This window comes from Natator depressus, chromosome 9 (genome assembly GCF_965152275.1).
Source record: "Natator depressus isolate rNatDep1 chromosome 9, rNatDep2.hap1, whole genome shotgun sequence".
In the NCBI taxonomy this organism is placed as follows: domain Eukaryota; kingdom Metazoa; phylum Chordata; order Testudines; family Cheloniidae; genus Natator; species Natator depressus.
Genome location: NC_134242.1, coordinates 50,079,285 through 50,094,470, shown reverse-complemented (window position 1 = coordinate 50,094,470; position 15,186 = coordinate 50,079,285). Strand labels below are relative to the sequence as shown.

The 15,186-nt window shown below is 51.6% G+C and overlaps 1 protein-coding gene across 3 annotated transcripts; it reads left to right on the top strand.

Moving 5' to 3' along the window:
* The first annotated feature begins 6,575 nt into the window (after nucleotides 1–6,575).
* LRRC3 (leucine rich repeat containing 3) lies at nucleotides 6,576–12,154 on the top strand. 3 transcript variants are annotated; one of them, XM_074963024.1, is made up of 3 exons: nucleotides 6,576–6,670; nucleotides 6,991–7,236; nucleotides 10,159–12,154. In XM_074963024.1, the coding sequence occupies exon 3, from the start codon at nucleotides 10,301–10,303 to the stop codon at nucleotides 11,081–11,083; it is 783 nt and encodes a 260-aa protein (XP_074819125.1). In that variant the 5' UTR covers nucleotides 6,576–6,670; nucleotides 6,991–7,236; nucleotides 10,159–10,300; the 3' UTR covers nucleotides 11,084–12,154. The 3 variants fall into 3 exon arrangements, with proteins under 3 accessions (XP_074819125.1, XP_074819126.1, XP_074819124.1); XM_074963025.1 differs by lacking the exon at nucleotides 6,576–6,670 and adding an exon at nucleotides 7,841–8,008 and having other exon boundaries at nucleotides 6,952–7,236; XM_074963023.1 differs by lacking the exon at nucleotides 6,576–6,670 and having other exon boundaries at nucleotides 6,952–7,236.
* The last annotated feature ends 3,032 nt before the right edge of the window (nucleotides 12,155–15,186 follow it).

Here is a 15,186-nt window from a genome sequence, read left to right as displayed (position 1 = left end):
GGTGTGGTCTGGATGAAAGCTGGAGGCATGTAGGTAGGAATAGCGGTCAGTAGGTTTCCGGTATAGGGTGGTGTTTATGTGACCATCGCTTATTAGCACCGTAGTGTCCAGGAAGTGGATCTCTTGTGTGGACTGGTCCAGGCTGAGGTTGATGGTGGGATGGAAATTGTTGAAATCACAGTGGAATTCCTCAAGGGCTTCTTTTCCATGGGTCCAGATGATGAAGATGTCTATATGCGCTATATTAATGACACCTTCATCATCTAGACCCATGGAAAAGAAGCCCTTGAGGAATTCCACCATGATCTACAAGATCTCTATCAAGCATTCTTACAACTACAATACCCACCTGCTGAAGTGAAGAAACAGATTGATGGAGCCAGAAGAGTACCCAGAAGTCACCTACTACAGGACAGGCCCAACAAAGAAAATAACAGAACGCCACTAGCCGTCACCTTCAGCCCCCAACTAAAACCTCTCCAACGCATCATCAAGGATCTACAACCTATTCTGAAGGACGACCCATCACTCTCCCAAATCTTGGGAGACAGGCCAGTCCTTGCCTACAGACAGCCCCCCAACCTGAAGCGAATACTCACCAGCAACCACACACCATACAACAGAACCACTAACCCAGGAACCTAGCCTTGCAACAAAGCCCGTTGCCAACTGTGTCCACATATCTATTCAGGGGACAACATCATAGGGCCTAATCACATCAGCCACACTATCAGAGGCTCGTTCACCTGCACATCTACCAATGTGATATATGCCATCATGTGCCAGCAATGCCCCTCTGCCATGTATATTGGTCAAACTGGACAGTCTCTACATAAAAGAATAAATGGACACAAATCAGATGTCAAGATTTATAACATTCATAAACCAGTCGGAGAACACTTCAATCTCTCTGGTCACTCGATTTCTGACCTAAAAGTGGCAATTCTTCAACAAAAAGACTTCAAAAACAGACTCCAGCGAGAGACTGCTGAATTGGAATTAATTTGCAAATTGGATACAATTAACTTAGGCTTGAATAGAGACTGGGAGTGGTTGAGTCATTACACAAAGTAAAACTATTTCCCCTTGTTTATTTTCCCCCCGCCCCCCCGCACTGTTCCTCAGACGTTCTTGTTAACTGCTGGAAATGGCCCACCTTGATTATCACTACAAAAGGTTTTCTCCCCCCCCCCCCCCACTCTCCTGCTGGTAATAGCTCATCTTAAGTGATCACTCTCCTTACAGTGTGCATGATAAACACCCAATTTTTCATGTTCTGTGTGTATATAAATCTCCTCACTGTATTTTCCACTGAATGCATCCGATGAAGTGAGCTGTAGCTCACGAAAGCTTATGCTCAAATAAATTGGTTAGTCTCTAAGGTGCCACAAGTCCTCCTTTTCTTTTTGCGAATACAGACTAACACGGCTGCTACTCTGAAACCTGTCTATTGTGTGTGCGAGCTACTCGGTCTTGTTGCAATCTCACTGGTTTTGACACAAAATGTTGACTCCCAAGTGGGGTTATGGGGCAGCATGTTATAAAGGAATTAACCCCAATCTAGGTTGAGCATCTACTGCTATTATATATTTCTTGCTCTGTTCCTTAGGTTGGGGTCCCTGGCACCCCTGTTAAAGCCCAGGATCCTCATATTTGGCCCTGAACATGCTGGGAACTGTATTGTATCTGAGCTTATTCCTTGAACCAGCTCTAGTCACCTTCCTTAGATGCTAGCATGCCAGCAGCCAGGGCAGAAAGCACCCAGCAGTCAGGGCCTAAATTGTGCCCCCAGCCGTTGACATCCCCTCGCAGTGCCGGAGCAGTCAAACATGGCTGGCGAGTGGTTCTAGAGGACAAGGGGGGGTGACTTGGGAAAACCAGGTTATGGAGACAAGGTGGGTGAGGTTGCATATTTGGGTTTGAATTTGAAATAGCTGCTGTTAAAGTGTCAGTGTCGTAAATAGGCACACGTATGGACCAGGCATTTTGAGGGCAGTAGCACCATGGGAGATAGACTGCAGGCCTGTTATTCTTCCTTTGGATTCCTGTGCAGCCCCCAAACATCCACCTCCATTCCTTACGAAGTCGCTGGACACTGATCTCTGATTTCCCACCCTGCCACAATTCATTGGTAAAAATGAATGATGTGGTCACATCCTTTCGCCAGCCAATCACACGTAACTCCCAGGCTAGCCGACCAGGATCTCCAGATCAAAACTAGTTCAAAACAAGCTGCGAAAGAGTTTGCATATAAACCTGCTTAGCAAGAACATCTGTCAAGCCCTCTCAGCCCATTAGCTAGCAGTGGATCAGGAAGAGGGCCGGAGTGTAGCACTTTGGCCTCGGTTCACAAAGGGATTTAGGCATCTAAGTTGCACGTGGGGCTGAATCCATTAGGTGCGCCCTGAGCATGCTTACTGGATCGGGCTCCACATGTGAGTTCACACAAAACAGCTGGGGGAGGAGGACAGGGAGGAGGAGCTCCCTCCTATGTTTTAGCCCAGTGACTTGGGGACTCATCTGGGATGTGGGAGACCCCCATACGTGTCCCCCCCTCCACCCGACGAAAAGAAGGGATTTGAACAGGGATCTAGTGGAGTGCTCTAACCACTGGGCTATTCTGCAGTGGCCTTCTTCCCTCAATCTCTCCAGTTGAAGCTGTTGAATTGTGGATAAATAATTAGTGTCACTGGAGCAGGGGGACTGGCGCCTGGGAATCCCAGCTCCTGGGTAAGTGCTCTAACCAGCAGGCTATACAGTCATTCTCATGCTCTCTTTCCTTACATCTCCGCCGTAGGACAGCTTTAACCAGAGAGGGTGAGGGAACCCCACAGCCCAGCACCTGTGAGGTGACAGATCGCTGTTCAGACCCCTCCTCCTCCTCTGGCATAGGGGAAACATGGGCCCTCCCCATCCCCATCCCCTGGCAAGGGCCCTCCCCATCCCTGATGAGTGCTGTAACAATCAGCGGCCCAGCACCTAAGGCCCTTTGTGCAGCTAGACCTTGATGACTGTGGCTGGTCTTGATGGGATTTTTTGCTGTCATTTAGTCAGTCTTTGCGCAATCAAACTATTCCTTCCACAATGATATACTGAGCAGTGTATGCAGAACAACAGCATCTCGCCTGCAATGATGCACCAAAGTAGGCTTCAGCGTTTGCATAAGGGGACAGAATGATGTTTTATTTAATGCTTCACTTAACTCAATAAATCTAACAATTAAGATCAATTGCATATGATGTCCTTTTAGTAAATGGTCACTACTGAACTTAACTCCCTCTGTGCATGGAGCTACTGTGTGTAATTCGACACTCAAAATGTTGGAATTCATTGATTTAGGCAGCCACACCGAATAAAAATATAACGTGAGAGTGCTGGATGCTAATGGGATTGGATATGAAGGGCTGCAGCTTCCAAAATAAACAGCTTTGCTTCGCTTCCGCGTCTGCATGGCAGTGACTAGGCTAGCATTAATGGCATTACTTGCATTAGGGCCAGTCACATTGTCTCTGCATAGTTGTTATGCTAGGAGCTGGCTTTCCACTATAAGCCTAATTTAGTCATAAACAGAAGTTCCCCGATACCCAAACAATTTGTGTACAAATTCCTAGGCCATAGCTTACTCCAGTACAGAGATGGTTGGGCAAGTTTGCAGCAGATCTGAGTCCTTATTTAGACGAGATTAGCGTTGCCAGACCGCTGCATTTCCCATTTTTAGCATTTAGCTTGCTACCTTTCTGGAATGGCTTTCCCTACAAATGCCATTTGATCTTATTTCTTCCCTTCTGCCTGGAACGGGGCCTTTCCACATCGGGCTGGGATTTCATGGCATTTGAGGAGATACCAGCACACTTAACAAGGACATAGAGAATTAATTCAGTAAGTGTCCTCTCATGCCATTGATACATTTGTAATAAATACCTGTGTCCGGGGGGGAAATTAGTCCTTAGTAGCCACCAGGCCACTGAGAGCTCAAGGGATGGCTTTACCCATGCAATATGCTTTAGGCCAGATCCTCAGCTGGTAGAAATTGGCATCGCCAGTGGTCATTTCTGCCAGTTCAGGATCTGGCCCGTTATCTGCCGTGTGTACAGAGGGGACTGATTCTGCTTGCACATACACAGGTTTTGCACAGGTGTAATTCCATGGCTCTCCATGGAGCTACTCCTGATTTACATCATTATAAATGAGAGGGAACTCACCCCCAGCATCCCTGGCATGAATTCATGCTTTGAAACGTAGGCCTTGCTCCTCTGCTGTCCCATCTCCTTCTCTGTGTCTGGGCTGACGGCCTGCAGGCCATGTGGCGAGGTACGCTGTCTGTACAGCATTCCCCCTAGAAGTGGTGCCACCATCCTCTGCTTGACCTTTGGACTCCTCTGCCTGCATGAAAAAAAGCTAAAAAGACAGAAATGCAGGTCTGAGCCTATAGCAAGGGTGTCCCAGAGCCAGCCCAGCTGAGGCATTTGAATGGATCACAAGACAGGTTGGCTTGTGCAGAATCTCAGCTTTTGTGTGAAACAAACAAGTCCATTTCTAGCCCTGGCACTTGTAAAGAAAAACATCTGAACATGGATCGAGTATAAACCACTGCAGTGCTGTCTGTCTGAGTCTGCAGAGAGCCTGAAACAACAGCTCTGAGCTGTGAACTCTCCCACCTACTAGTCATCTAATTGGAGTGAGACCCCTACAGCCCCGTGATGACAGTTCCCCTGTCATTAACTACTTCATCACTGTATCTGAGGGGGTGTTGCTGGAGGGGAGGAACAGCAGATGGAGAAAGAGAGAGGAACAGATAGGGAAGGGAGAGAGAACAGAGGCAGAAATAGTGCTGTAAACCTTACGAGCATATCTCCCCCTGAATGTGACGTGAAGGTACTGAACAACTAAGGGATAATAACTAGATGTTTAGTTGCTATGTAACTGCCACATTCCACCCTTGATCTTTGGGAGTTCTGCAGGTTGAGGGGAGTGTTTAGTCCTAAATTAATAACTGGAATTAGCCCTCTGGCCATCCCAGGGCTAGCGCATTCCCACGTCGAAGCTGTTAACATTCCCAAGAGTGTCAGCAGCTCCCAGTGAAGTAACTGTATTCTCTGTATCTGCCCATAACCCAGCCATCCTGCCAGCCTGAAGCTCCTGAGACAGGGCCATGGCATTGGGACTGGGGCAGGTCGGATCACAGATGCTAAGCCCGTCCTGTCCCTACAGGGAAGCTGAATGGCTGGGGATGTCCTCGGGGGCACATGAGTTTGTGGGGGGAGGAGGGGGGTGCAGTCACACGGCTCGCTGGGCACATCAGCAATGCAGTTATTAATCCCCCGAACGTGCCCTGCAGAGATGGTACAATGCCATGGGGACAGCAGTTGGCCGGTCCCTGCGCTGGTCCCAAACACTTGGCAAGATTTCAGTGCCAGGAGCCTCCGAGCAGTTGTGACGGGGACCAGCGGAGCCCCGATGGGTTTGACTCTCCACATCCCCTCAGAGGGAGTCGATGGTGCAGCTTTAAACTGATGAGCATGACAGGTCCTATGCGAAAGCCACGGAGCTGCTGGCAGGCCGGGGCCCCTGCTTGCAGGGGACGATCTGGCTGTGCATCCCTGAGACCTGGCCTCCTCCACTGCACGCTCCTCTGGCAGGGCTCGTGCTGGGGGGCTGAGTTTGCCCCAAGTGAGCGTGGCCTCAGCAGGGAGAGCACAAGGGCTTTGGCATGTGCTGGGCTAATGAGGCAGTGCCGTGCAATGGCCAGCCGGGAGCCTGTCAGTACCAGGGCAGAGCCCATCCGCTTCGCCATGGCTCCTGAGTAGCTGGGTGACAGCTCCAGGGCCGGCCCCAGTGTGACCACAGCCCTTCCTGGGCCACACTTCCCTTGGCACAGGTGCAACGTGGCCAGCCTGGGCAGGAAGAGGCAGGGCAGAGGCAGCGTGGATCACCCTGCAGTCGACAGAATGGTTTCCCTCGTGCAATCTGCTGGACTATTTGGGGCAAAGACGTCACCCTGGCCCCTGCTCCCTGAGTGGCTGCTAGTGGGTCAGGGCTGATAGGAGGCCCAGAAAACAATGTGATTATCCAGTAGGGAAGCACCTTGAGCTCCACCCAAGATCAGAGCCCCTGAGAGACAGCCCCTGCCCCACAGAGCCAGGAGCAGGGGAATGGGGAGACACCCTGTATGCAGCCACAGGACAGGAGCAGTCACAGCATAGATTTCCCCAGGGAAGCACTCTAGGCAAGCTGAGGGCTCAATCTGCAGGGCACATTAGAGGGGGCGCCCGGGGTCAGATGCAAGCAGTGCCAATGTGCTGTGGAGGAGAGAGCTAACCTCGCCCAGCCAGCATGGCACTTGGGGAGCTCTCCCTTTGTGGGGGACAAGGAGAGGTAGGGAAGGGTGTTCCACCCAGAGAGAGTCCATGACTCACCCCCGGAGGTGACGGTGGAGCTGAGACTAGACCCCAGATCTCCTGAGTGCCAGCCAGCGCCAGCACCACAACCCTGCCCCAACTCTCACCGTACACCGTACACCCTTCTGTGAGGCTGCTTGATTCATTTCAGTGCCAGACTCGCCCTCTCACCCCTCAGGGACAGAACCCAAAGCAGCCAGCCACTGAGACTCCAGCAGGAAGGGCTGGCCCATCCCTGGGACAAGGGGAGCCACAGCCAACACCAGTGGCAGGTAAGATCCAGTCTCTTGGGAGCAGTTTAAAACCCTCCTGTCAATAGGAGAAGACACTGCACTGAAGACAGAAATTTGGAGGGAATTTGAAAGCACTCGTGAGAGAGCTACTACTCTACCTCTTCCCATCTATTACCGATTGCCTGGTAATCATGCCCAGAACCTACTGCGATGTACACACCTGCCAGCATGACACAGGGATGTGTGGGGAAGAGATTGAGGTTGTTTATGTGGTTGAGTTATTACTAGGCTGTCCCTTTAAAAAATCCAAGGATGCGCAGCGAGGATGTCAGTGACAGGCAGATGCTGTCCAATTACAGCCCATCTGCATGGTGTGTGGCTTGTGTGTATGCCGAGGCGAAGGAAAGCACCACAGAGATGGAGACATGAGGACTGAACAGACAGCAACAAGTGGTGGATGGGGTTTAAACTCTGCTAGCCCTGCTGGATCTCACCCAGACTCAGGCATACCGGGCTGGAGGGACAGCACTGGCTACATGCTTGGCAGCTGAAGGAGGAGAATAACAAAAGCTGAACAGCAGCCAAATGATTTTACCTCAACTCAGGTAAGGTGCCTTCTCATTGCGGATTTAGCAAACAAGAAGTGCCATTAGCAAGTCAGGTTCCTAGTGATCTCCCACCCTATGGAAGCAGCAGGATTGTATTCAGGGAGAGGAGAGCGGGCTCTTAGGAAATATGTCCTTTCGCTAGTTATTAGCTACAAAGTACCCCTGCCCAGCCTAGGTGACTGAGCATATTGCAGATGGGTCCGATTGGAAGCTGTGCCACACTGGCATTCACTGGAACGAAAGAACCCTCTCGCCAAACCTTGCCAGGCAGCCGAGGAAGATGCAGACAGGCTAGTAGTAAAATTGTGCTTCCCAGTGAAATGAAGCTGGGCGTACTCATTGTTCTCTGTCGCCTGGCATGGACACGACCCCTCTGGCTAATCAAACTTTCAGCTCAGTGCCTAGCTTCAGCTTTTGAAAGCCAGTTTAATATGGATTTATCAGGCTAAATTCTGCACCGATCTTACACCTGTGCAACCCCATTCATAGATATGGCTTCTGGATTGAATTGAAGGAGTTGGCTTTGACCTATAAAGCCGGAAGACCTTGATTCAGCATAATGCTTTAACTTCAAGCATGTGCTTAATCCATCCCTATTTAGGAGAGTATTTAAGCACATGCTTAAGTGCTTGGCTGAACTGGGGCCTAAATGCTTTGGGACCTGCTGAGTGAAGACCCTGCCTCTCTTGCCATGCCGGGATGGCCAGATCTGGGGTCAACAGAGGAATTCCATGAGGGTCTTACAGCGCTGGAACAAGCTCCTCCGCAGGTCTGCACACGCTGCGTTATGTGTGGGGGCTGCTGCAGAAAGTGTGGGGTTAGATCTAGGCTGGCCAGGGCAGGCTGGAGAGTGGCTGGGGTTGAACTCTGCTAGATCTGGGGGGAAGCTGTTGTTTGTTCTTGTCATTTGTGGCAGGGGTGCCCATAGCCTGGGGCAGGTAACCCTTCTAATTACTGTATTAATCCAACTCACTTAAAGCCCCTGCACTGAGGCAGGACCACATAAACCTAGACCAGCCCTGGCGGGTGTTTGTCCAACCTGTTCTTAGCAACCTCCAGTGGTGGGGATTCCACAGCCTTTGTTTGGAAGCCTGTTCCGGAGTTAACTCCCCTGAGAGTTAGACAACATTTCCTACTCTCTAACCGAAACCTCCCTTGCTGCAGTTAAACCCATTACTTCCTGTTCGACCCTCAATGGACACGGAGAACCATTGATCACAGTCATAGGTGGCACATGAGTCTTCTCTTTGGGGTGGCTCACACACGTGCCAAAGCTCCCTAGAAGTTGGGGGGGGGCCACCTGCACCTGGACCGTGGCCCTGCCACCAAGGCCCCGTGCCCAGTCATTCTCTCCCCCGAGGCCCTGCCCTCGCACTGGCTCTTACCGCCTCCTACCGCGAGGCTCCGCCCGCCCGCTGCTCACTCCTCTCTGCCTCTTCCCCCGAGACCCCCCCTCCGGCCCCTTGCTCCTCTCTGATTCTTCCCCCAAGACTCCCCTCACCAGCTGCTTGCTCCTCTCCATCCCTTTCACAGAAGGGCGGGCCACCAAGGGGGCTATGGGGCCATGCCCCCATCACTTTTTTCTGCCTTAGGTGAGCAGAGGGTGGGGGGTCCTCAGGGAAGGAGGAGGAGCAAGGACAGGAAGGGAGCGGGGCCTCAGGGGAAAAGGCCAAGCGGGGTTGGGAAGAGGCAGAGTGAGAGCCAGGAATCAGGGGAAGAGATGGAGCAGAGCGTGGGCGGGGCTCCCCAAATCTATGGGGCTTTGCTTCTGGTGCCCAAAGGCGGCAGTGGGCCGGTGCGCCGCTGGAGGGGTGACCCGTGCCACGTCTGCTGCATTTCTCCCCCCTGCGTCACTGGCCTTTTTGGGGGAGACTCAGCCTCCCCTGGCCTCTTATACCTGACACCCATGATCACCGTCCTCTCTGTAACAGCCCTTCACAGATTTGAAGATGGTTCTCAGGTCCCCCCTGCCAGTCTCCTTTTCTCAAGACTAACCATGCCCTGTTTTTTTGTCTTTCCACACAGAGCAGGTTTTCTAAACCGTTTATCATTTTCGTTGCTCTCCTCAGGACTCTCTCCAGTTTGTCCTCATCTTTCCTAATATTAGGCATTATTTTGTTTTCAAATTAGTGTTACCTCCCACCCCCAAGCTCCCATACTGATGAAATGACCATTTGTTTGGAGAACAGGCATGTAAATGTGCGTGTGTGTGTGTGCTAATTTCAGTGTTGCCATCTCTCTCCATTCTATGTGATATTTAGTGTTTTTTCTTAAAGCTCCAGCTCCTGGAGTCATGTTATCCCATCATAATCTCGGTGTTCTTTTGTTTTAAAGTAACTTCCTAATTGTCTTGGTTGCAAAGAAAAGCTTGAAATAGTGACCTCTAAAGGCTCACACACTAGAGGACAAATGAAAACAACCCTGCTTTGATTATTTGTTACAATCTCATAATTTGTAAGCCAATCTCACAAATTTGGATGGTCTGGTTCAGGTGTTTTTTTAACACTTGATGTTGGCAAGACTGTCCCAGCAACAGATTATAAGAACCTTTGTGCAATATCAACTACTCAACGGCAACACCCTTGCACCTGTGCACCTGGTCCCCAGGGCTGGGAAGTCTCCACAGCTGTGCATGGAGTGGGGAATTACTTCCCTGTGCCAGGGTGTATCCGTGTCACACCATGGCCCTCAATAACTGACCCTTTCATTTAAAAATCTGAAAACTGCAGAGAAGTAACTTTCATCTGAATGGAGCCTATCTGAGATGATGGTAGATGACCTTGTTAGGGGATGGGGCACAGGTTTAGCAGATTAACCCAGCGCTTGCTTTGCTAATGTAGATCAGACACCGAGAGATCTAAGTGTTTCATAGTGTCAAGAAAAATAATGTCAATTTCCCCTCCCTCTTTTTGCTGTCAGAAACAAAAGAGCGCACTTTGAAAGACAAGAAAAGAGAGTATGTGACTTGCCTCCAGCTAGTCCCTTTGCACACCTGGAGAGGTTAGCTGGCAAAGACTAACATTTCCCAAGCAGCCATGCAGAAGTGTGCCCCGTTGAGACGATGATCAGAATGTTCCTGGCACACCCGGCATCCTCACTGGCACAGCTGTCCTCTGCACGCGTCTTCTTCTGCCTCCTCCTGTGCATCCCTCCTGTGTGGACCTCCTGCCCCCAGCCCTGCCAGTGCACAGATCACTCAGGAGCCATGGCTGTGCTGTGCAGCTCAAAGCATTTGGATGCAATCCCAAAGGACATTCCCCAAGATGCTGTGTTTGTGAAGCTCGATGCAAATAAAATCACCCAGATCCCCAACAACGCGTTCAAACACCTGAACCACTTGGAAGAGCTGGACCTCTCCAGAAATGCCATTGAGAAGATAGACATGGCAGCTTTCAGAGGGGTGGCAGACGGGCTGCGGACGCTGGATCTTTCCAATAACCTTATTCAGAGTATTCCCAAGGAAGCCTTGGTCAAATTGAATGCTAAGATCCGCTTGTCCAATAACCCGTGGCACTGCGAGTGCGCTTTGCAGGAGGTGCTCTGGGAAGTGAAGCTAGATCCTGAGTCGGTGAACGAGATCACCTGCCAAACCTCTGTGCGGGAAGAATATGTCGGGAAACCTTTGATCCAGGTCCTGGACTCTGGCGTCAATTTCTGTAACATCCATCAAAAGACCACGGATGTTGCTATGTTCATCACCATGTTCGGCTGGTTCACCATGGTCATCACCTACGTGGTGTATTATGTTCGACACAACCAGGAAGATGCCAGGAAGCACCTGGAGTACCTTAAATCACTGCCTAGCACCCAGGTCCCCAAAGAGACCATCAGCACGGTCCTGTAATGCCAAGCACAGAGCACTGTGTCAAGAAACGCCTTGGGGGAAGCAATCTGCTTCTGACCTGCTTGCACAAGGTTTTCTATGAGGGTTTTATGTGACACTTGATAGAAACATGAAAATGTATTTTGTTATTAACCGAACCGTGGCCACAAGCTTGTAGGGGAACAGCAGTGCCCCTGTTTACGTCACATCCCTTGCCATGGCGGGTTACTCATTGCTAACTAAGACACCACAGGATACGTCCTGGCCTCTGCAGAAGGTTAGAGAGCAGAACCCCATAGTCCTGCCAGCCTCTGTCATTCCAGAGGGTGGTGTTCCGGACAGCAGAATGTGCAGCCAGATATCAATGGTCTCCAGCATCTGGAGGGAGTGCGGGGATCCTAAGTTGTGCCGCTAAGCAGTCAGGGTCTGCTCAGCACCATCAGCATGAGACCAACACACAGGGCCTGTGCCTGCAGCTGACACAGCTGTGTGACCCTGGAGCCTAAGAAACCAATAACTGCCCCAGGCTGCATTTCCCCAGCCCCACCCCAAGTTCCCTGCTAGAGGGAGCCCTCCGCACTGATAGAGGGGTCAGCCACCATTACAGCACCGGCCCCTCCTTGCCCCACATGGGCGAGAACGGCTTCGGGGGCAGGCCAGGGATCTGCCTGCTCATGCTATGTACTGGTTGGGCTCTGCACACAAGCATGTTGGGGTATAGAGAAGAGCCTGGCAGCTCTGTCTGGAAGGCCCTGCTCTGGGTCCCTGCACAGGGAGCATCCACAGCCAGGTAGCTAGATGGGCACACAAGCCAAACCAGGGCGTGTTGGTACCTTCAGCCGGGGAGAACGCCCCAGAAGTGGGAGATTAGTGGGTCACCGTCAGCTTCTGTCATGCCAGAGAGACTCACGCTCAGCCCTGGGGCCTCCTACCTGGGTCGCCGTTCAATGGGATCGACTCACCCTCACCTGCCCCCTTCTGGGTCCTGGGCAACGTTCCCTGATGAGAGGAGAAAAATGAGCTGTTTGCCCAGGCCCTCCCCAGTACCGCCCACCCCAGTCATGTGTCAGACCCCACCAATCATGAGATCGGCCCCCAAATCAGGAGGGTTTTGGTTTAAAGAGTGCAAGGATGGGTTTGGGCTAGTTTTGGATTTTTGAAAAAAAAATTGTGACAATCAGTGCTGCCAGCTCTTCCCCGTGTGTGTGTGTGTGTGTGTGTGTAGTTACAGTGTTGCCAGCTCTCCCATTTGTGTGTGTGTGTGCTAGTTAGCATGCTGCCCGCTCTCCCCGGTGTGTATCTGTGTGTGTATCTCTCTGTGTGATAGTTACCATGCTGCCAGCTCTTGTGTGTGTGTGATAGTAACAGGGCTGCCAGCTCTCCCCAGTGTGTGTGTGATAGTTGCCATGGGCTGCCAGCTGCCAGGGCTGCCAGCTCTCCCCAGCACACAGAGTCAGGGACTCTGCCCCCTGCAGAGGCTCTCACTGCTGCTCCATGGGGCAGCGCTTCCAGCTTCTTCCCAAACCCCAACATTCTAACTCATTAATTCTGAGTCCTGCCCCCCCAGCCCACATCTGCACCCCCCGCCCCCAGGCAATAATTAACTATACAACCTCAGCCCCCACATCAGTGCTGATCCCCATCGGCCCTTTCCCCAGCCCTGCATCTGCTTCTCCTGCAGGGGGTGTGTGTGTGTGTGTGTGTGTGCGTGCAGGGGGAGGCAGCCCCTTCCCTACCACAAGACTCCTCCGGCTCCTAAGGGGATGGGGGCAGAGCCCTGCCTGCCTCCTGCAGCAGCTCTCAGCACTGCGCCCCACCTCCTGCCCCGGGGCCGCTGCAGCCAGGGGATGGGGCCAGACTCCATGCAGCGGCACAGCAACACCGGCAGGCCCTGGGAATCTGCTGAGTCTGAGGGCGGGGCCTGTAAAGGAGAAAGCCCCGCCCCAACGGGCAATGGGAGGAGCTCCATGATGGGAGCCTTGTGAGAGTCCTTCTCCTAGAGCCCCCTCTTGGGGCATTGGTCATGGGAGGAGATGAGCCAGCACTGCTGGGCGATTAGCTAGGTACTGGCTGGGCGGGTTAGCTAGTTACTGACAGTCTGTCTGCGGGGATAGCAAGTTACTGACCAGCTCTCTGTCTGGGCAGTTTAGCTAGTTACTGCCTGCCTGTCTTGGGGGGAGGGTAGCTAGTTACTGTCTGTCTGTCGGGGTGGGTTAGCTAGTTACTGTCTGTCTGGGGGGTGTTAGCTAGTTACTGTCTGTCTATCTGGGGGTGGGGGGTTAGCTAGTTTCTGTCTGTCTGGGTGGGTTAGCTAGTTTCTGTCTGTCTGTCTGTTGGGGGGGCAGTTAGCTAGTTAATGTCTATCTGGGAGTGTTAGCTAGTTACTGTCTGTCTGTCTTGGGGTGGGGGGTTAGCTAGTTACTGTCTGTCTGTCTTGGGGTGGGGGGTTAGCTAGTTACTGTCTGTACAGGCTTTCTGGATGTAAAGTACCATAGGGGACCTGTATCGTTGTTGTTTGGTTTCACTCTGGGTGTGCATGTTCCTGTTTCCACGCGTGCAGTTTTCTTCTGCCCCCAGCAGTGCTGTGCGTGGGGAGCCAGTGCAGGAGGCCGGCTCATACCCTCCCATGGACACTGTCCCTGAAGAGGTCTGGGAGAAGGACTCTCCCCGTGGGCACTGTGGATAATGAGAGATGGTTGGGCTACAAAGGGAATAGCCGGCCCTCACGCCTGCCTACAGCTTTACTAGCTTCTCGGTTATGTCCCCAGTGAACTAACGATGGAAGGAACTAACAAGGGGCGTGCGTGCTGCAGAAATAGGGCGTGACCCTGATCCTCTTCCGTTGCCTTTGCTGAGGGAAAGGTGGCTGTTCTGACGGCGTTCATGCTCCACTACAGCGGCGGATGGCTTTGGTTAGCGAGCGGACCCGGCGGAAAAGGGGCTGTTCTCCTACTTTCCCACCCAAGTGCCTCCTCTGCTCCGCACACGGCACCTCAGGCTGGCACCAAAATGCTGTTGCTTTTCTAACCTTCCCTTTCTCAATAAAGTCACACAGAATTGCCAAGCTGCTCGGGTCTTGTCGTGTCACGTCCTGTGTAGGAATGAGGATGGGCCATGTGGGACCTGGAAGGGACAGGGGCACAGTGGCCAAGAGTAGAGTAAAAGCAAAAAAGCCTGAAGTTTGCTGTGCAGTGTCTTTTAAAGTGTTCCAGACACTGGGCTGTAGTTGGCTCAATGGAGCAGAGGCAAAAAAGTGCAATTTCTTCAGTCTAAGACACATGCTCATCCTGGAAATGATCCCCAGGAAAGGGAACCACGAAGTGCTCATGAAGGAGTTTTTCTGTAGAACGGTGTACATTTGTAATCTAGGCAACGGCTGCTTGTAGCAATATTTAGCACCAGCTTAGCATGCACAGAGAGCTTTCGGCGTCAGGCAGCTGGCGTTCGGGTGCCGTGGTTTCAAATATAAATGACGATGGTGTTTGTTAAAAATTTTATGAAGCCACGCGGTGAGAGAGTCTCTTGTTTCAACAAGGGTGACCCGGAAAGGCGCGTAAAGAAAGAGCTGGCCTTGCCAGCCAACACGCCCGGTTGAGAGAGAGGAAAGAAGAGCTGGTGATGCAAGAGAAAGGAATAAAAGCAAGAGGAAGCGAGAACAAGAAAAAAGTTAGAAAGAAAAGAATGCAAAGAAAAATGGAAGGTAAAATAAAGTCCTTTAATAATGGGGATTAGCCACGCAAAGCATTAGAACTTCACTAGTTTGTATGCACACCTAAGACCCCCTTACTTATTTGTAAATATTATTACTGTAGGAGACCCTAGTGGCCCCAGCCTGGGTCAAGGCCCCATTGTGCCAGGCACTGTACAAACACATAGAAGAGACACTCCCAGCTTCAGTGAGCTTACTGTCTCAATGAGCAAAGAAACACACATAGCTAATGACTGCTGCCTCGCACCATAGGCTTCATTCATTCCCCAGCTGGCGTTTAGTTGCGCTGAGAGCACTTCCGTGCCTCCATTGTGTGTGAATAGCACTACCAGAAAAAACTAGCACCAAATCATCAGCAGCTGAGCAGAGCAGCATGTTGTTCAGGCTTTATTTTGCTACTGTGATTAAGGCTTTG

What these genes read in the sequence shown, in the direction of transcription:
- LRRC3 (XM_074963024.1), top strand. Translation starts at nt 10,301, where the DNA reads ATGATCAGAATGTTCCTGGCACACCCGGCATCCTCACTGGCACAGCTG.